The following is a 19,593-nucleotide window of genomic DNA, read 5'->3' as shown; positions in this document are numbered from 1 at the left end:
CCCTAAACCTCCTCTCTCTCTCCTCCTGTAAGGTGCTCATTAAAACCTCCCACTTTGACCAATTTCTTCACTCAGAGGGTGGTGAATCTTTGGAATTCTCTGCCCCCGAGGGCTGTGGAGGCTCAGTCGTTGAGTATATTCAGGGCTGAGATCGATCGATTTTTGGACATTAAGGGAATCGAGGGATCGGGCAGGAAAGTGGAGTTGAGGTGGATGATCAGCCGTGATCTGATTGAATGGCGGAGCAGGCTCGAGGGGCCGAATGGCCGACTCCTGCTCCTAATTCTTATGTTCTTACATCTCATGATGTGGCCCGGTGAGAGATTCTGTTTGAGTTACGCCCCTGTGAAGCGCCTTGGGACATTTCACTACATTAAAGGTTCTATATAAATGCAACTCGCTGGAGAAATACCACCAGCGATGGCTCCGCAAGATCCTGCAAATCCCCTGGGAGGACAGACGCACCAACGTTAGCGTCCTCGACCAGGCCCAACATCCCCAGCATCGAAGCACTGACCACACTCGACCAGCTCCGCTGGGCAGGGCCACATTGTCCGCATGTCCCCCAGACACGAGACTCCCAAAGCAAGCGCTCCACTCGGAACTCCTTCAGGCAAGCGAGCCAAAGGTGGGCCAGAGGAAACGTTACAGGGACCACCCTCAAAGCCTCCCTGATAAAGTGCAACATCCCCACCGACACCTGGGAGTCCCTGGCCAAAGACCCAGTCCGCCCTAAGTGGAGGGAGTGCATCCGGGAGGGCGCTGAGCACCTCGAGTCTCGTCGCAGAGAGCATGCAGTAACCAAGCGCAGGCAGCGAAAGGAACGTGCGGCAAACCAGTCCCAGCCTCCCCTTCCCTCAGCGACTGTCTGTCCCACCCGTGACAGGGGACTGTGGTTCCCGTATTGGACTGTTCAGCCACCTAAGGACTCATTTTAAGAGTGGAAGCAAGTCTTCCTCGATTCCGAGGGACTGCCTGTGATGATAGTTGGGATAAATGGTTCATTCTCGGGTTGGCAATCAGTAACTAGTGGGGTGTCGCAGGGATCAGTGCTGGGACCTCAACTATTTACAATCTATATTAACGACTTGGAAGAAGGGACTGAGTGTAACGTAGCCAAGTTTGCTGACGATATAAAGATGGGAGGAAAAGCAATGTGTGAGGAGGATACAAAAGGACACAGACAGACTAAGTGAGTGGGCAAAAATTTGTCAGATGGAGTATAATGTCGGAAAGTGTGAGGTCATGCACTTTGGCAGAAAAAAAAATCAAAGAGCAAGTTATTATTTAAATGGAGAAAGATTACAAAGTGCTGCAGTACAGCGGGACCTGGGGGTTACTTGTGCATGAAACACAAAAGGTTAGTATGCAGGTACAGCAAGTGATCAGGAAGGCCAATGGAATCTTGGCCTTTATTGCAAAGGGAATAGAGTATAAAAGCAGGGAAGTCTTGCTACAGTTATACAGGGTATTGGTGAGGCCACACCTGGAATACTGCGTGCAGTTTTGGTTTCCATATTTACGAAAGGATATACTTGCTTTGGAGGCAGTTCAGAGAAGGTTCACTCGGTCGATTCCGGGGATGAGGTGGTTGACTTATGAGGAAAGGTTGAGGAGGTTGGGCCTCTACTCATTGGAATTCAGAAGAATGAGAGGTGATCTTATCGAAACGTATAAGATTGTGAGGGGGCTCGACAAGGTGGATGCAGAGAGGATGTTTCCACTGGTGGGAGAGACTAGAACTAGGGGGCATGGTCTTAGAATAAGGGGCCACCCATTTAAAACTGAGATGAGGAGGAATTTCTTCTCTCAGAGGGTTGTAAATCTGTAGAATTCGCTGCCTCAGAGAGCTGTGGAAGCTGGGACATTGAATAAATTTAAGACAGTTTCTTAAGCGATGGGGCAGGCGGGGAAGTGGAGCTGAGTCCATGATCGGATCAGCCATGATCTTATTGAATGGCGGAGCAGGCTCGAGGGGCCGTATGGCCGACTCCTGCTCCCATTTCTTATGTTGATAAATGTAAGTTATTGTTAAAGGCGCTAGATAAATGCAAGTTTGACTTGTTGGGCTGCTCCCCGCCCCAGCCAGCAGGGCGTCCCCTTCTGTACATTGCATACTCGGGAAGAAGACACAACACGGAAATACAAAAGGGGGGGATTGAGAGAGGGACTGAAAACTAACTGGGGTTGCTGGATAGACCAGAGCTGGCCTCCAACAAGGCGGGCACTAAGACCCTGTGAGTGAGTGGAGGGAAGGCGGGGAGGGGGGTGGCGAGAAACAAAAAGACCTCAAAACTTTTCTACTGAAGTTAACTTTTGGCCGGGGGAGTTCAGAGGAGAGGCTAGCTCGGCTTAACATTCAAAAGTCACCCGGTTCGCTGGAGCAGGATGAGGGCGAGGGGCGGCTGAGACGGTTAAAGGTAACTTCTGAAAGTTTGGAAACTGTTTTAAAACTTTGCATGAAAACTTTTCGCGGTGTCCGAAGCTGGCTGTGAAGTTTGTTCGAAACGAACCAGCCCAAGTTGTGTTCGAGTCTTTTAAATTTATGCAGAAATGCTCAGTTTGACAAATGTGTGTTCCTAATTTCGATGTAAATATCTCGGTCAGTTTCTTCAAGCGTTTCCTCCCTGGGGGCCCCCCTGTAACCAGCTAACCCCCAACTCACAGCCCCCTGTTCCCCCAGTGAGGCCTCTCTTGCTGTTCAAAGCCTTGGCTTCTCTTGCTCACTAGAGGCTGCAAACCATTCCAGGGGCAGGGCAGCAATTCAGTCCGTCCCCAGTCGTTGCAAAATGTATGCCTCGGGCCAGCCGCTCATCAAATTACTTCGTGCTGGAAATTAATTATAGTTGGGGGAAAATATCATGGTAATTATCACACACTCCAGCCCCTACACCCCTCCCTATCTCTGTAACCTCCTCCAGCCACTACACCCCTCCCTATCTCTGTAACCTCCTCCAACCCCTCCCTATCTCTGTAACCTCCTCCAACCCCTACACCCCTCCCTATCTCTGTAACCTCCTCCAACCCCTCCCTATCTCTGTAACCTCCTCCAGCCACTACACCCCTCCCTATCTCTGTAACCTCCTCCAGCCACTACACCCCTCCCTATCTCTGTAACCTCCTCCAACCCCTACACCCCTCCCTATCTCTGTAACCTCCTCCAACCCCTACCTATCTCTGTAACCTCCTCCAACCCCTACACCCCTCCCTATCTCTGTAACCTCCTCCAACCCATACACCCCTCCCTATCTCTGTAACCTCCTCCAGCCCCTACACCCCTCCCTATCTCTGTAACCTCCTCCAGCCCCTACACCCCTCCCTATCCCTGTAACCTCCTCCAGCCCCTACACCCCTCCCTATCCCTGTAACCTCCTCCAGCCCCTACACGCCTCCCTATCTCTGTAACCTCCTCCAGCCCCTACACCCCTCCCTATCCCTGTAACCTCCTCCAGCCCCTACACCCCTCCCTATCCCTGTAACCTCCTCCAGCCCCTACACGCCTCCCTATCTCTGTAACCTCCTCCAGCCCCTACACCCCTCCCTATCTCAGTAACTTCCTCCAGCCCCTACACCCCCTCCCTATCTCGAACCTCCTCCAGCCCCTACATCCCTCCCTATCTCAGTAACTTCCTCCAGCCCCTACACCCCCTCCCTATCTCGAACCTCCTCCAGCCCCTCCCTATCTCTGTAACCTCCTCCAGTCCCTACAACCTCCTGAGATCTCTGCACTCCTCCAATTCTGGCCTCTTGCCCTGATTTCCATCGCTCCATCGGCGGCCATGCCTTCAGCTGCCTGGGCCCCAAGCTCTGGAACTCCCTCCCTAAACCTCCCCGCCTCTCTCTCCTCCTTTAAGACGCTCCTTAAAACCTCCCTCTTTGACCCAGCTTTTGGGTCACCTGTCCCGATATCTCCTTTTGTGGCTCTGTGTCAGATCGTGTTTGATAATCGCTGCCGTGAAGCGTCTTGGGAAGTTTTACTACATTAAAAGGTGCTGTATAGATACCTCTCCTCCCTCTCCGTCAGTGGGCCGTGCTACACACGGACAGCGAATGTTTGCAGGCTGTTCCACCAAGGGGTGCATCATAACTGTACCCATTGCTGCTCTGGCATCAAACCGCTTTCAGCAGGAGGGGGTCACTGGACAGTGATCAGGTGCAGGAAGTCTGGCTGCTTGAAGCCCTACACCAAACCCAAAGAAAGACTTGCATTTATATAGCGCCTTTCACCACATCAGGTGTCCCAAAGCGCTTTCTGGCCAATGAAGTACTTTTGGAGTGTGCTCACTGTTGTAATGTGGGAAACGCGGCAACCAATTTGCACACAGCAAGCTCCCACACACAGCCATGTGATAACGATCCAGATCATCTGTTTTTGTTGTGCTGATTACGGGATAAATATTGGCCCCCAGGACACCGGGGAAAACTCCCCCTGCTCTTTTTCGAACGAGTGGCCAGGGGATCACTTACTTCCAAGAGGGCAGATGGGACCTCGTCTTAACGTCTCATCCAACAGTGAGGCGCTCCCTCAGTACCGCCCCTCCGACAGTGCGGCGCTCCCTCAGTACCGCCCTCGCAGTACTGCCCCTCCGACAGTGCGGCACTCCCTCAGTACCGCCCCTCCGACAGTGCGGCACTCCCTCAGTACCGCCCCTCCGACAGTGCGGCACTCCCTCAGTACCGCCCCCGCAGTACTGCCCCTCCGACAGTGCGGCGCTCCCTCAGTACCGCCCCTCCGACAGTGCGGCGCTCCCTCAGTACCGCCCCTCCGACAGTGCGGCGCTCTCTCAGTACCGCCCCTCCGACAGTGCGGCGCTCCCTCAGTACCGCCCCTCCGACAGTGCGGCGCTCCCTCAGTACTGCCCCTCCGACAGCGCAGTGCGATGCTCCCTCAGCACCGCCCCTCCGACAGTGCGGCGCTCCCTCAGTACCGCCCCTCCGACAGTGCGGCACTCCCTCAGTACCGCCCCTCCGACAGTGCGGCGCTCCCTCAGTACCGCCCCTCCGACAGTGCGGCACTCCCTCAGTACCGCCCCTCCGACAGTGCGGCACTCCCTCAGTACTGCCCCTCCGACAGTGCGGCGCTCCCTCAGTACCGCCCCTCCGACAGTGCGGCACTCCCTCAGTACCGCCCCTCCGACAGTGCGGCACTCCCTCAGTACTGCCCCTCCGACAGTGCGGCGCTCCCTCAGTACTGCCCCTCCGACAGTGCGGCACTCCCTCAGTACTGCCCCTCCGACAGTGCGGCACTCCCTCAGTACTGCCCCTCCGACAGTGCGGCACTCCCTCAGTACCGCCCCTCCGACAGTGCGGCGCTCCCTCAGCACCGCCCCTCAGACAGCACAGTACTGCGCTCCTTCAGTCGTGCACCGGGAGTGTCAGCCTAAATTTACGTGCTCAAATCCCTGGAGTGGGACTGGAACCCACAACCTGTTGATTCCGAGACGAGAGCGCTGCCCACTGACCCACGGCTGCCACACGAGGACGAGAGGGCGCTGGTGACTGGGGATGGTGCCCATGCCGTGTTTCCTGGGCCGAGACACAAACCCCCTGCTTTGTATTTGCAGTTTGGAGACGGGAGTGAAGCCGGGGAGACGATGGAGGCCGCTGCTTTGGCCAGGCCGAGTGCCAGCACCGCCGGGGGTATCCGCGAGTACAAGATCGTCATGCTGGGCGCGGGTGGAGTCGGCAAGAGCGGTAAGTGGACCTCCTGTTGCGATCGCGCCCGTTTCCTTTCCTGGCAATCGGTCGGGTTGGACAGGGTTTCGGTGGATGTGACCAGGTGCCGCTCGCCGCCCCATCCCCATTCCCTCTGGACTCCAGACCCGGCGGGCTATTCGACTACACGAGGCATCATACACTGCTCCCACCTGCTGCCTGCAGATCAAAGATTCCCACCGAATTAAAAACATAGAAAATAGGTGCAGGAGTAGGCCATTCGGCCCTTCAAGCCTGCACCACCATTCAATAAGATCATGGCTGATCATTCACCTCAGTACCCCATTCCTGCTTTCTCTCCATACCCCTTGATCCCTTTAGCCGTAAGGGCCACATCTAACTCCCTTTTGAATATATCTAACGAACTGGCCTCAACAACTCTCTGCGGTAGAGAATTCCACAGGTTCACAATTCTCTGATTGAAGAAGTTTCTCCTCATCTCGGTCCTAAATGGCTTACCCCTTATCCTTAGACTGTGACCCCTGGTTCTGGACTTCCCCAACATCGGGAACATTTTTCCTGCATCTAACCTGTCCAGTCCCGTCAGAATTTTATATGTTTCTATGAGATCCCCTCTCATCCTTCTAAACTCCAGTGAATACAAGCCCAGTTGATTCAGTCTTTCTTCATATGTCAGTCCTGCCATCCCGGGAATCAGTCTGGTGAACCTTCGCTGCACTCCCTCAATAGCAAGAACGTCCTTCCTCAGATTAGGAGACCAAAACTGAACACAATATTCCAGGTGAGGCCTCACCAAGGTCCTGTACAACTGCAGTAAGACCTCCCTGCTCCTATACTCAAATCCCCTCGCTATGAAGGCCAACATGCCATTTGCCGCCTTCACCACCTGCTTGGTTCGGCCTCCACCGAAGAACCCTGGACAATTCTGGGCACTGAACACTTCAGGAAGGTCGCGGCGAGGGCCTTGGAAAGGGTGCAGAAGAGATTGAGCAGAATGGTAGCAGGGATAGCAACACGAGAGCATTAGAAATAGGAGCAGGAGTCGGCCATTCGGCCCCTCGAGCCTGCTCCGCCATTTAATACAATCATGGCTGATCCGATCCTGGGCTCAGCTCCACTTCCCCGCCCGCTCCCCATCAGGGACGTCAGTGACGGGGAGAGACTGGAGAAGCTGAGGTTGATCTCCTTGGAGCAGAGAGAGAAGGTTGAGAGAGGTGCTCAAAATCATGAGGGGGCTGGACAGAGTAGACCGAGAGAAACTGTTCCCATTGGCGGAAGGGTTGAGAACCAGAGGGCACAGATTGACGATAACCAGAAGGGGAGATGGGAATGTTATTACGCAGCGAGTTGTTGTGATCGGGAACGCGCTGCCTGAAAGGGCGGTGGGAGCAGATTCAATCGTGACTTTCAAAAGGGAACTGCCGGGCTGTGGGAAAGAGCGGGGGGAGTGGGACTGATTTCATCGCTCTGTCACAGAGCCAGCACAGGCCCGATGGGCCCAACAGCCTCCTCCTGCACTGTATCGTTCTACGATTCTAATTCATTACAGAGACGGTGTTATGAATGAATAAAGAGTCTGACCAGAGACTGTGAGCTCAAAGTAAAGTGTGACCGTAGTCTTTTATTACAGGTCTCCAGAGTGCCTCGCCAGCCTGTGAGGCCTCCTTAAGTACCTGTGCTCCCAAGGGATTGTGGGATCCCTTGGGACTCCAGGGAATGAGCCCTCTGGTGGCTATTACAAGGTATGTACAGGTTTACATATATAACAGACGGCAAATCAGTTTTTGACCCTCAAAGCTTTTAACTGGGGGAGCTTTTAAGATTAGGAGATTTACCAGGATATTACCTGGACCTGGACTAAAAATAGAATTTTAGCTATGAGGAAAGATTGAATCGACGGGTTGTTTTCTGTAGAATAGAGGAGGCTGAAGAGATTAAATTGTGCATAAAACTATGAGGGGCCTGGATCATCATCAGTCCCTCGGAGTCGAGGCTGACTTGCTTCCACACTGACACGAGTTCGAAGGTGACCGAGACCAATGTGGGATCTAGTCTCGGTCACAGGTGGGGTAGATAGTGGTTGAAGGAAAGGGTTAGGTGGGGAGCCGGGTTTGCCGCACGCTCCTTCCGCTGTCGACGCTTGGTTTCTGCACGCTCTCGGCAAAGAGACTCGAGGTGCTCAGCGCCCTCTCGGATGCACTTCCTCCACTTTGGGCAGTCTTTGGGCCAGGGACTCCCAGGGGAATCGGACATTGCGAGAGGGTTTGAGTACAGGAGCAAGGAGGTCTTACTCCAGTTATACAGGGCCCTGGTGAGACCGCACCTGGAGTATTGTGTGCAGTTTGGGTCTCCTTACCTAAGAAAGGATATACTTGCCACAGAGGGAGTGCAGCGAAGGTTCACCAGACTGATTCCTGGGATGGCAGGACTGACGTATGAGGAGAGATTGGGTCGACTGGGCCTGTATTCACTGGAGTTTAGAAGAATGAGAGGGGATCTCATTGAAAGGTACAAAATTCTGACTGGGTTGGACAGACTGGATGCGGGGAGGATGTTCCCCGGGGCTGGGAAGTCTAGAACAAGGGGTCACAGTCTCAGGATACGGGGCAGGGAATTTAGGACCGGGATGAGGAGAAATGTTTTCACTCGGAGGGAGGTGAACCTGTGGAATTCTCTACCACAGAAGGCTGTGGAGACCAAGTCACTGAATATATTTAAGAGGGAGATAGATAGATTTCTAGACACAAAAGACATCAAGGGGTATGGAGAGAAAGTGGGAATATGGTGTTGAGAGAGAGAGAGGATCAGCCATGATCATATTGAATGGTGCAGGCTCGAGGGGCTGAATGGCCGACTCCTGCTCCTATTTTCTATGTTTCTAAGTGCGGTACTCCCTCAGCACCACCCCTCCGACAGTGCGGGGCTCCCTCAGTACCGCCCCTCCGACAGTGCGGCGCTCCCTCAGTCCTGCCCCTCCGACAGTGCGGCGCTCCCTCAGTACCGCCCCTCCGACAGTGCGGGGCTCCCTCAGTACCGCCCCTCCGACAGTGCGGCGCTCCCTCAGTCCTGCCCCTCCGACAGTGCGGCGCTCCCTCAGTACCGCCCCTCCGACAGTGCGGCGCTCCCTCAGCACCGCCCCTCCGACAGTGCGGCGCTCCCTCAGTACCGCCCCTCCGACAGTGCGGCGCTCCCTCAGTACCGCCCCTCCGACAGTGCGGGGCTCCCTCAGTACTGCCCCTCCGACAGTGCGGGGCTCCCTCAGTACTGCCCCACCGACACTCCCTCAGTACTGCCCCTCCGACAGTGCGGCGCTCCCTCAGCACCGCCCCTCCGACAGTGCGGTGCTCCCTCAGTACCGCCCCTCCGACAGTGCGGCACTCCCTCAGTACTGCCCCTCCGACAGCGCGGCGCTCCCTCCGCACTGCACTGGGAGTGTCAGCGTAGATTTTTGTGCTCAAGTTCCTGGAGTGGGACTTGAACCCACGGCCTTCTGACTCAGAGGCGAGTGTGTTACCCACTGAGCCACAGCTGACACACCGAGGGAAGTGTCCCCACAGTTCTGGTTTCATCTTTGCAATTATTAGTAAATCAGGACCATGTCTGCTGAGAACAGTCACCCCTCTTTCCCCTCCGCCCCCTCGCAGCACACGGACCCGACCATCACAGACCTGCCCCCTCCCCGCCCCTGGTTACCATGAAGTCATTCTCCCTCCCCCACCCCCAACATGTCGGAACGCCCTCGTTCATAACCTGGGCTTTCCCCACAGGGATTAAGTTGACGGTGATGTCATCTGCTCATCCCATAATACCCCGCAGGATGAGATGCCATGGCAACCAGAGTCTCCTGACCCAGCAAGCACAGAGTGTTCGGAATCGAGAAACTACAGGCGGGGTGGGGGGGAGAGCGCGAGTTACTCGATGAGCAGAACGATTCACTTGCACACACGTTCATTTCAGTTTAACAACTCCCGCCATTTATAGAGCACCTTTAACGTAGTAAAATGTCCCAAAGCGCTTTACAGGAGGGTATATCTGGTACGATTTTTTTGACCCCAAGCCCCTATATAAACAGATATTAGGGACAGGTGCCCAAAAGCTGGGTCACAGAGGTCGGTTTTAAGGAGGGTCTTAAAGGAGGAGAGAGAGGCGGAGAGGTTTAGGGAGGGAGTTCCAGAGCTTGGGGCCCAGGCAGCTGAAGGCACGGCCACCGATGGTGGAGCGATTATAATCAGGGGATGGGCAAGAGGCCAGAATTGGAGGAGTGCAGAGATCTCGGGGGGGGTTTGTAGGGGCTGGAGGTGGTTAGAGATAGGGAGGGGTGTAGGGGCTGGAGGAGGTTACAGAGATAGGAAGGGGTGTAGGGGCTGGAGGAGGTTACAGAGATAGGGAGGGGTGTAGGGCTAGAGGGGGTTACAGACATAGGAAGGGCTGGAGGAGGTTACAGAGATCGGGAAAGGTGTAGGGGCTGGAGGGGGTTACAGAGATGGGGAGGGCTGGAGGAGGTTACAGAGATAGGGAGGGGTGTAGGGGCTGGAGGAGGTTACAAAGATAGGGAGGGGTGTAGGGGCTGGAGGAGGTTACAGAGATAGGGAGGGGTGTAGGGGCTGGAGGAGGTTACAGAGATAGGGAGGGCTGTAGGGACTGGAGGAGGTTACAGAGATAGGGAGGGCTGTAGGGACTGGAGGAGGTTACAGAGATAGTGAGGGGTGTAGGGGCTGAAAGGGGTTACAGAGATAGGGAGGGGTGTAGGGGCTGGAGGAGGTTACAGAGATAGGGAAGGGTGTAGGGGCTGGAGGAGGTTACAGAGATGGGGAGGGGTGTAGGGCTAGAGGGGGTTACAGAGATGGGGAGGGACTGGAGGAGGTTACAGAGATAGGGAGGCTGTAGGAACTGGAGGAGGTTACAGAGTCGGAGTGGGGGGCGAGGCGGCCATGGAGGGATTTGAACACATAGGACCGTGGAGGGTCTTGTGGCTCAGTACCACAACAGACAGTAAATTTATCAACCGAGCCCCGAGCAGAGTTGAGCCATCAGATTTCCCGTTAAAACTTGCGGGAGGGATGGGGAGGTGGTGTTTCTGATCGGCTTGTTACTGGGGGCAGATGCTGATACCTGAACAGAGTGTCGAGTGACACCACTATGTCTGCCAATGAGGAGGGGGCGGGGCGGGGTCTCGGGCAAGACTCGCAGCAAACGGTCTATTTCACAGCAGACAGAGTCTACTTAAACAGCAAACAGTCCACAGAGTCTACTTGAAACAAGAATCGCGACGAACTGCAGCAACGTCTCGCAATAATAGCAGGCTTATTCCCCCAGCGCAGTGCAGGGGAGTGGAGGAGGTCACACAACACAAATTACATGTAAAGGTAATCCCACTCACCGACAGCGTGCGGTCTGCAGGCGCAACTGGCCGCGAAATATTAGCTGAACATCTTAATTCCGCCGCGACGTTTCGTCTCATTGTCACGCAGCCCGTCTCAAGCTCTAATCTGTTTGTCTTCTTGCAGCCATGACAATGCAGTTCATCAGTCATCGCTTCCTGGATTACCACGACCCGACAATCGGTGAGAGACGGCGTCCGTCCGAACTACTCGTGTGACAGTGTAGAGGGAGCTTTACTCTGTATCTAACCCCCTGTACCTGCCCTGGGAGTGTTTGATGGGACAGTGTAGAGGGAGCTTTACTCTGTATCTAACCCCCTGTACCTGCCCTGGGAGTGTTTGATGGGACAGTGTGGAGGGGGCTTTACTCTGTATCTAACCCCGTGCTGTACCTGCCCTGGGAGTGTTTGATGGGACAGTGTAGAGGGAGCTTTACTCTGTATCTAACCCCCTGTACCTGCCCTGGGAGTGTTTGATGGGACAGTGTAGAGGGAGCTTTACTCTGTATCTAACCCCCTGTACCTGCCCTGGGAGTGTTTGATGGGACAGTGTAGAGGGAGCTTTACTCTGTATCTAACCTCGTGCTGTACCTGCCCTGGGAGTGTTTGATGGGACAGTGTAGAGGGAGCTTTACTCTGTATCTAACCCCGTGCTGTACCTGCCCTGGGAGTGTTTGATGGGACAGTGTAGAGGGAGCTTTACTCTGTATCTAACCTCGTGCTGTACCTGCCCTGGGAGTGTTTGATGGGACAGTGTAGAGGGAGCTTTACTCTGTATCTAACCTCGTGCTGTACCTGCCCTGGGGGTGTTTGATGGGACAGTGTAGAGGGGGCTTTACTCTGTATCTAACCCCGTGCTGTACCTGCCCTGGGAGTGTTTGATGGGACAGTGTAGAGGGAGCTTTACTCTGTATCTAACCCCATGCTGTACCTGCCCTGGGAGTGTTTGATGGGACAGTGTAGAGGGAGCTTTACTCTGTATCTAACCCCCTGTACCTGCCCTGGGAGTGTTTGATGGGGCAGTGTAGAGGGAGCTTTACTCTGTATCTAACCCCCTGTACCTGCCCTGGGAGTGTTTGATGGGACAGTGTAGAGGGAGCTTTACTCTGTATCTAACCCCGTGCTGTACCTGCCCTGGGAGTGTTTGATGGGACAGTGTAGAGGGAGCTTTACTCTGTATCTAACCCCGTGCTGTACCTGCCCTGGGAGTGTTTGATGGGACAGTGTAGAGGGAGCTTTACTCTGTATCTAACCCCGTGCTGTACCTGCCCTGGGAGTGTTTGATGGGACAGTGTAGAGGGAGCTTTACCCTGTATCTAACCCCCTGTACCTGCCCTGGGAGTGTTTGATGGGACAGTGTAGAGGGAGCTTTACTCTGTATCTAACCCGTGCTGTACCTGCCCTGGGAGTGTTTGATGGGACAGTGTAGAGGGAGCTTTACTCTGTATCTAACCCCCTGTACCTGCCCTGGGAGTGTTTGATGGGACAGTGTAGAGGGAGCTTTACTCTGTATCTAACCCCCTGTACCTGCCCTGGGAGTGTTTGATGGGACAGTGTAGAGGGAGCTTTACTCTGTATCTAACCCCCTGTACCTGCCCTGGGAGTGTTTGATGGGACAGTGTAGAGGGAGCTTTGCTCTGTATCTAACCCGTGCTGTACCTGCCCTGGGAGTGTTTGATGCTGAAACTGTGTGGCTTTAATGGGAACTGCTCCCTATCTCGGTGTTTAATAACACTGAGGAGTGTTAAAGGGGATGAAAGTGTGGCCTTGGGAATGTGTTGCCTGACGCCCAGGAGAAATTGATGCAGGCGACCAAAAGCTTGGTCAAAGAGGGAGGTTTCAAGGAGCGACTTAGAGGGAGGGAGTTCCAGAGCTTGGGGCCCAGGCAGCTGAAGGCTCGGCCACCGATGGTGGAGTGATGGATATCGGGGCATGCACAAGAGACCAGAATTAGAGGAGCGCAGAGATCTCGGGGGATCGTAGGGGCTGGAGGAGGTTAGAGATAGGGAGGGGCAGGAGACAGTATTGCAAAATGAACCTGGTCCAAGGTTACCCTCCTTCTCTTGTTTCTAATTTATTTATTTTAAAACCCTCTCCATTTCTCAGAGGACGCCTACAAAACACGTGTGCGCATCGATGATGAGTCGGCCCATCTGGACATTCTGGACACTGCAGGACAGGTGGGTAGCAACAGTGCGGCGCTCCCTCAGTACTGCCCCTCCGACAGTGCGGCACTCCCTCAGTACTGCCCCACCGACAGTGTGCCGTTCCTTCTGTACAGCCCCTCTGACAGTGCAGCACTCCCTCAGTACTGCCCCTCTGGCAGTGCGGCACTCCCTCAGTACCGCCCCTCCGGCAGTGCGGCACTCCCTCAGTACCGCCCCTCCGACAGTGCGGCACTCCCTCAGTTCCGCCCCTCCGACAGTGCGGCACTCCCTCAGTTCCGCCCCTCCGACAGTGCGGCGCTCCCTCAGTACCGCCCCTCCGACAGTGTGGCGCTCCCTCAGTACTGCCCCTCCGACAGTGCGGCGCTCCCTCAGTACTGCCCCTCCGACAGTGCGGCACTCCCTCAGTACTGCATCTCCGACAGTGCGGCACTCCCTCAGTACCGCCCCTCCGACAGTGCGGCGCTCCCTCAGTACCGCCCCTCCGACAGTGCGGCGCTCCCTCAGTACAGCCCCTCCGACAGTGCGGCACTCCCTCAGTACTGCCCCTCCGACAGTGCGGCGCTCCCTCAGTACCGCCCCTCCGACAGTGCGGCGCTCCCTCAGTACAGCCCCTCCGACAGTGCGGCACTCCCTCAGTACAGCCCCTCCGACAGTGCGGCACTCCCTCAGTACCGCCCCTCCGACAGTGCGGCACTCCCTCAGTACCGCCCCTCCGACAGCATCTCGATTCTCGCGGGCCACGGCAGACATTTCCATGCCCTGTACCCTTGGGACGGGTGTCTGCCCTCATTGCCCACTGACTGTCAGTTTGCACCCTGTGTTTCAGGCGGAGTTCACGGCCATGAGGGACCAGTACATGCGCGGAGGCGAGGGGTTCATCATCTGTTACTCCATCACTGACCGCCGCAGCTTCCAGGAGGCCGTCGAGTTCAAGCAGCTTATCTACCGGGTGCGGCACACCTACGACATCCCGGTGGTGCTGGTGGGGAACAAGTCGGACCTGTGCAACTTACGGCAGGTAAAGCCCCTCCAGAACCCCACCCCGCCCTACCTCCAGCCCCCTTCGTAAAACCCGCCTGGGAGCAGATTCATCCCCGTCGGCCCCGCTGTATACAGATAACGCCGATCGCGTTTCTTCACCGCCTCCGGATGTCCCAAAGCGATTTACAGCCAATAAAAGGCTTTTTCTGTTTGAACTGTAGTCACATGCAATGTGGGAAACGTGTCAGCCATTTGCGCACAGCAAGCTCCCACAGGCAGCGATGTGATAACGCCGCGGGATCGGAGGGGCAGTGCCGAGGGAGTGCCATACTGCGCTGTCGGAGGGGCGGTACCGAGGGAGCCCCGCGCTGTCGGAGGGGCGGTACCGAGGGAGCCCCGCACTGTCGGAGGGGCGGTACCGAGGGAGCCACGCACTGTCGGAGGGGCAGTGCCGAGGGAGTGCCATACTGCGCTGTCGGAGGGGCGGTACCGAGGGAGCCCCGCACTGTCGGAGGGGCAGTACCGAGGGAGCGCCGCACTGTCAGAGGGGCAGTACTGAGGGAGCCCCGCACTGTCGGAGGGGCAGTACCGAGGGAGCGCCGCACTGTCGGAGGGGCAGTACCGAGGGAGCGCCGCACTGTCGGAGGGGCAGTACCGAGGGAGCGCCGCACTGTCGGAGGGGCAGTACTGAGGGAGCCCCGCACTGTCGGAGGGGCAGTACCGAGGGAGCGCCGCACTGTCGGAGGGGCAGTACCGAGGGAGCGCCGCACTGTCGGAGGGGCGGTACCGAGGGAGCCACGCACTGTCGGAGGGGCGGTACTGAGGGAGCGCCGCACTGTCGGAGGGGCAGTACTGAGGGAGCACCGCGCTGTCGGAGGGGCGGTACCGAGGGAGCGCCGCACTGTCGGAGGGGCAGTACCGAGGGAGCACCGCGCTGTCGGAGGGGGCGGTGCCAAGGGAGCCCCGCACTGTCAGAGGGGCAGTACCGAGGGAGCGCCGCACTGTCGGAGGGGCAGTACTGAGGGAGTGCCGGTACTGAGGGAGCCCCGTACTGTCGGAGGGGCAGTACTGAGGGAGCCCCGTACTGTTGGAGGGCCGGTACTGAGGGAGCCCCGTACTGTCGGAGCGGCAGTACTGAGGGAGCCCCGCACTGTCGGAGGGGCAGTACCGAGGGAGCGCCTCACTGTCGGCGGGGCAGTACTGAGGGAGTGCCGGTACTGAGGGAGCCCCGTACTGTCGGAGGGGCAGTACTGAGGGAGCCCCGTACTGTCGGAGGGCCGGTACTGAGGGAGCCCCGTACTGTCGGAGGGGCAGTACTGAGGGAGCCCCGCACTGTCGGAGGGGCAGTACTGAGGGAGCGCCGCACTGTGGGAGGGGCGGTACTGAGGGAGTGCCGGTACTGAGGGAGCCCCGTACTGTCGGAGGGGCAGTACTGAGGGAGCCCCGTACTGTCGGAGGGCCGGTACTGAGGGAGCCCCGTACTGTCGGAGGGGCAGTACTGAGGGAGCCCCGCACTGTCGGAGGGGCAGTACTGAGGGAGCCCCGCACTGTCGGAGGGGCGGTGCCGAGGGAGCCCCGCACTGTCGGAGGGGCAGTACTGAGGGAGCGCCGCACTGTCGGAGGGGCAGTACTGAGGGAGCCCCGTACTGTCGGAGGGGCAGTACTGAGGGAGCCCCGTACTGTCGGAGGGGCAGTACTGAGGGAGCGCCGCACTGTCGGAGGGGCAGTACTGAGGGAGCGCCGCACTGTGGGAGGGGCGGTACTGAGGGAGTGCCGGTACTGAGGGAGCCCCGTACTGTCGGAGGGGCAGTACTGAGGGAGCCCCGTACTGTCGGAGGGCCGGTACTGAGGGAGCGCCTCACTGTCGGCGGGGCAGTACTGAGGGAGTGCCGGTACTGAGGGAGCCCCGTACTGTCGGAGGGGCAGTACTGAGGGAGCCCCGTACTGTCGGAGGGCCGGTACTGAGGGAGCCCCGTACTGTCGGAGGGGCAGTACTGAGGGAGCCCCGCACTGTCGGAGGGGCAGTACTGAGGGAGCGCCGCACTGTGGGAGGGGCGGTACTGAGGGAGTGCCGGTACTGAGGGAGCCCCGTACTGTCGGAGGGGCAGTACTGAGGGAGCCCCGTACTGTCGGAGGGCCGGTACTGAGGGAGCCCCGTACTGTCGGAGGGGCAGTACTGAGGGAGCCCCGCACTGTCGGAGGGGCAGTACTGAGGGAGCCCCGCACTGTCGGAGGGGCGGTGCCGAGGGAGCCCCGCACTGTCGGAGGGGCAGTACTGAGGGAGCGCCGCACTGTCGGAGGGGCAGTACTGAGGGAGCCCCGTACTGTCGGAGGGGCAGTACTGAGGGAGCCCCGTACTGTCGGAGGGGCAGTACTGAGGGAGCGCCGCACTGTCGGAGGGGCAGTACTGAGGGAGCGCCGCACTGTGGGAGGGGCGGTACTGAGGGAGTGCCGGTACTGAGGGAGTGCCGGTACTGAGGGAGCCCCGTACTGTCGGAGGGGCAGTACTGAGGGAGCCCCGTACTGTCGGAGGGCCGGTACTGAGGGAGCCCCGTACTGTCGGAGGGGCAGTACTGAGGGAGCCCCGCACTGTCGGAGGGGCAGTACTGAGGGAGCCCCGCACTGTCGGAGGGGCGGTGCCGAGGGAGCCCCGCACTGTCGGAGGGGCAGTACTGAGGGAGCGCCGCACTGTCGGAGGGGCAGTACTGAGGGAGCGCCGCACTGTGGGAGGGGCGGTACTGAGGGAGTGCCGGTACTGAGGGAGCCCCGTACTGTCGGAGGGGCAGTACTGAGGGAGCCCCGTACTGTCGGAGGGCCGGTACTGAGGGAGCCCCGTACTGTCGGAGGGCCGGTACTGAGGGAGCCCCGCACTGTCGGAGGGGCAGTACTGAGGGAGCCCCGCACTGTCGGAGGGGCAGTACTGAGGGAGCCCCGCACTGTCGGAGGGGCGGTGCCGAGGGAGCCCCGCACTGTCGGAGGGGCGGTACTGAGGGAGCCCCGCACTGTCGGAGGGGCGGTGCCGAGGGAGCCCCGCACTGTCGGAGGGCCCGTTTTCCAGATGAGACGTTAGACCCGAGGCGCCGTCTGCCCTCTCGGACCGGCGTAAAATACCCCACTTCAGAAAGCGCTGCAGGACTGGCGAGGTGGTGAGGTGGGGAATGATGCTGCGTTAATCCCTCGCAACCCGAGGGGGCGCCGATTCACCTTGCGGTGTCGGGACCCTGCCTCCTGCCCTGACCCGAGCCCGGGGTCAGCTCCCAGACTGCCCAGTTAAGCCCCGTGTCTCTGCTTTCTTCCTCCTCCTCCTCCTCCTCCTCCCCCTGCCCCGCAGGTATCGAAGGACGAAGGGGCAGCACTGGCGCGCGAGTTCAACTGCCCGTTCCTGGAGACCTCGGCCGCCCTGCGGTACTTCATAGACGACGTGTTCCACGCCATGGTCCGCGAGATCCGACGCAAGGAGAAGGAGGCCGCGCTCGCCCAGGAGAAGCGCAGCAAGAACAAGGACAGCATGTGGAAGAGACTAAAGGGGCCCTTCAGAAAGAAGCGGGACTCCATAACGTGAGCGAGGGAGGGAGCGGGTTGGGTCTCTACGGCCCCCCCCACCCCCGATACGCCCATCGGACCCCACCCCACCCCACCCTTCTATGGTCACCCACTTTGCAGTAGATTCACTCCCACCCTCTCCCGGATTTAGCGACACCGTCTCTGTTCCCACGGACCGACTGAAATAACCAACCCCTGAAATGTAACACAGCAACCAATATGCTGCAGGACTTATTCATACCGCCGCACTAACAGACAGGTCTGCACAATACATTCCCAACGCCACATTTTCATCCTCCTCCTAACACGCCTCACTGTTACTAAACACCGAGATGGGGGAACACACTCCCCATTAACGGCACCAGTTTCAGCATCTAAACACTCCCAGGGCAGGTACAGCACGGGGTTAGATACAGAGTAAAGCTCCCTCTACACTGTCCCATCAAACACTCCCAGGGCAGGTACAGCAAGGGGTTAGATACAGAGTAAAGATCCCTCTACACTGTCCCATCAAACACTCCCAGGGCAGGTACAGCAAGGGGTTAGATACAGAGTAAAGCTCCCTCTACACTGTCCCATCAAACACTCCCAGGGCAGGTACAGGGGGTTAGATACAGGGTAAAGCTCCCTCTACACTGTCCCATCAAACACTCCCAGGGCAGGTACAGGGGGTTAGATACAGAGTAAAGATCCCTCTACATTGTCCCATCAAACACTCCCAGGGCAGGTACAGGGGGTTAGATACAGAGTAAAGCTCCCTCTACACTGTCCCATCAAACGCTCCCAGGGCAGGTACAGCACGGGGTTAGATACAAGTAAAGCTCCCTCTACACTGTCCCATCAAACACTCCCAGGGCAGGTACAGCACGGGGTTAGATACAGAGTAAAGCTCCCTCTACACTGCCCCATCAAACACTCCCAGGGCAGGTACAGCACAGGGTTAGATACAGAGTAAAGCTCCCTCTACACTGCCCCATCAAACACTCCCAGGGCAGGTACAGCACAGGGTTAGATACAGAGTAAAGCTCCCTCTACACTGCCCCATCAAACACTCCCAGGGCAGGTACAGCACGGGGTTAGATACAGAGTAAAGCTCCCTCTACACGGTTCTGAGCCCCAATCTCAAGAATGTCTGTGACTGAACAACACAGAAACTGAGCCACTTCAGGCTGAATCAATGGACAATCAGGCTGTGGGGATTCTCAGCCTGCAGAAAGTGGCTGACAAATGCCCCTTGCTGCCGTTCACTCGCGACTCCCTCATCCACCGCTCTGTGCCCGAAACTCAGTGTCGAATCCGTGTCCCGGGCGTAAAAAGCCAATATTCACTGACTGCTGGGGAACGAACGGCTCCCTTTTCTCCTGCGCCCCTCTCGTGTTTTGGTTAGCAGGCCCCACGGGTGACCACTTTCGCATGCACGCCCGGACAATAAAAGTGGCGGCGGGCTCCTCGACTGCAGAAGGCTGCACCCCCGCCTCTAGCCCCGTCCGCTTCCTCCCCCCCGCCCCCCCCCCCCGAAGTTGCACCGTTTCCAGGGAGCGCTGGAACAGCGACCGGGATAAGGGTTGATTTTGCTCTTCCCTCGGTGCTGCTGGAGGGGGTGCAGAGGCAAATTGTCCTCTTCCTCCACCCAAGATAGAGGGGACCTCAGGCTCTCGATTGAAATGAACTGTAACCTCAACGCCTGCTTTCGTGACTGGGTCAGCCTTGATTGATGCACCCACCTTCTTTCAACCCCCTTCTCTCTCTCCCCTCTCCCCCCCCCCCCCACCGGCAGAACTGACATATAATGTAAATTGTAACTGGCTGTTAAGGATTCTTACCTATTAAATGAAGATAAAAATG

The 19,593-nt window shown here is 57.6% G+C and overlaps 1 protein-coding gene across 1 annotated transcript; it reads left to right on the top strand.

Moving 5' to 3' along the window:
- Window positions 1–2,200: 2,200 nt before the first annotated feature.
- On the top strand, window positions 2,201–19,593 carry LOC139240159 (GTP-binding protein Rit1-like). Its single transcript, XM_070868558.1, has 6 exons — window positions 2,201–2,420; window positions 5,565–5,694; window positions 11,184–11,240; window positions 13,163–13,236; window positions 14,051–14,242; window positions 17,537–19,593. The coding sequence occupies exons 2-6, from the start codon at window positions 5,595–5,597 to the stop codon at window positions 17,765–17,767; spliced, it is 654 nt and encodes a 217-aa protein (XP_070724659.1). The 5' UTR covers window positions 2,201–2,420; window positions 5,565–5,594; the 3' UTR covers window positions 17,768–19,593.

Source organism: Pristiophorus japonicus, chromosome 30, assembly GCF_044704955.1.
Source record: "Pristiophorus japonicus isolate sPriJap1 chromosome 30, sPriJap1.hap1, whole genome shotgun sequence".
Classification (NCBI taxonomy): Eukaryota; Metazoa; Chordata; class Chondrichthyes; family Pristiophoridae; genus Pristiophorus; species Pristiophorus japonicus.
The sequence above is the reverse complement of the archived record's forward strand: the minus strand, read 5'-3'. Positions and strand labels throughout refer to the sequence as shown.

Excerpts from the sequence above, each read along its gene's own strand:
- LOC139240159 (XM_070868558.1), top strand. The coding sequence starts at position 5,595 with ATGGAGGCCGCTGCTTTGGCCAGGCCGAGTGCCAGCACCGCCGGGGGT. Across the intron at positions 5,695-11,183 it reads GGGTGGAGTCGGCAAGAGCG|CCATGACAATGCAGTTCATC; the intron begins GTAAGTGGACCT and ends GTCTTCTTGCAG. Across the intron at positions 11,241-13,162 it reads TTACCACGACCCGACAATCG|AGGACGCCTACAAAACACGT; the intron begins GTGAGAGACGGC and ends TCCATTTCTCAG.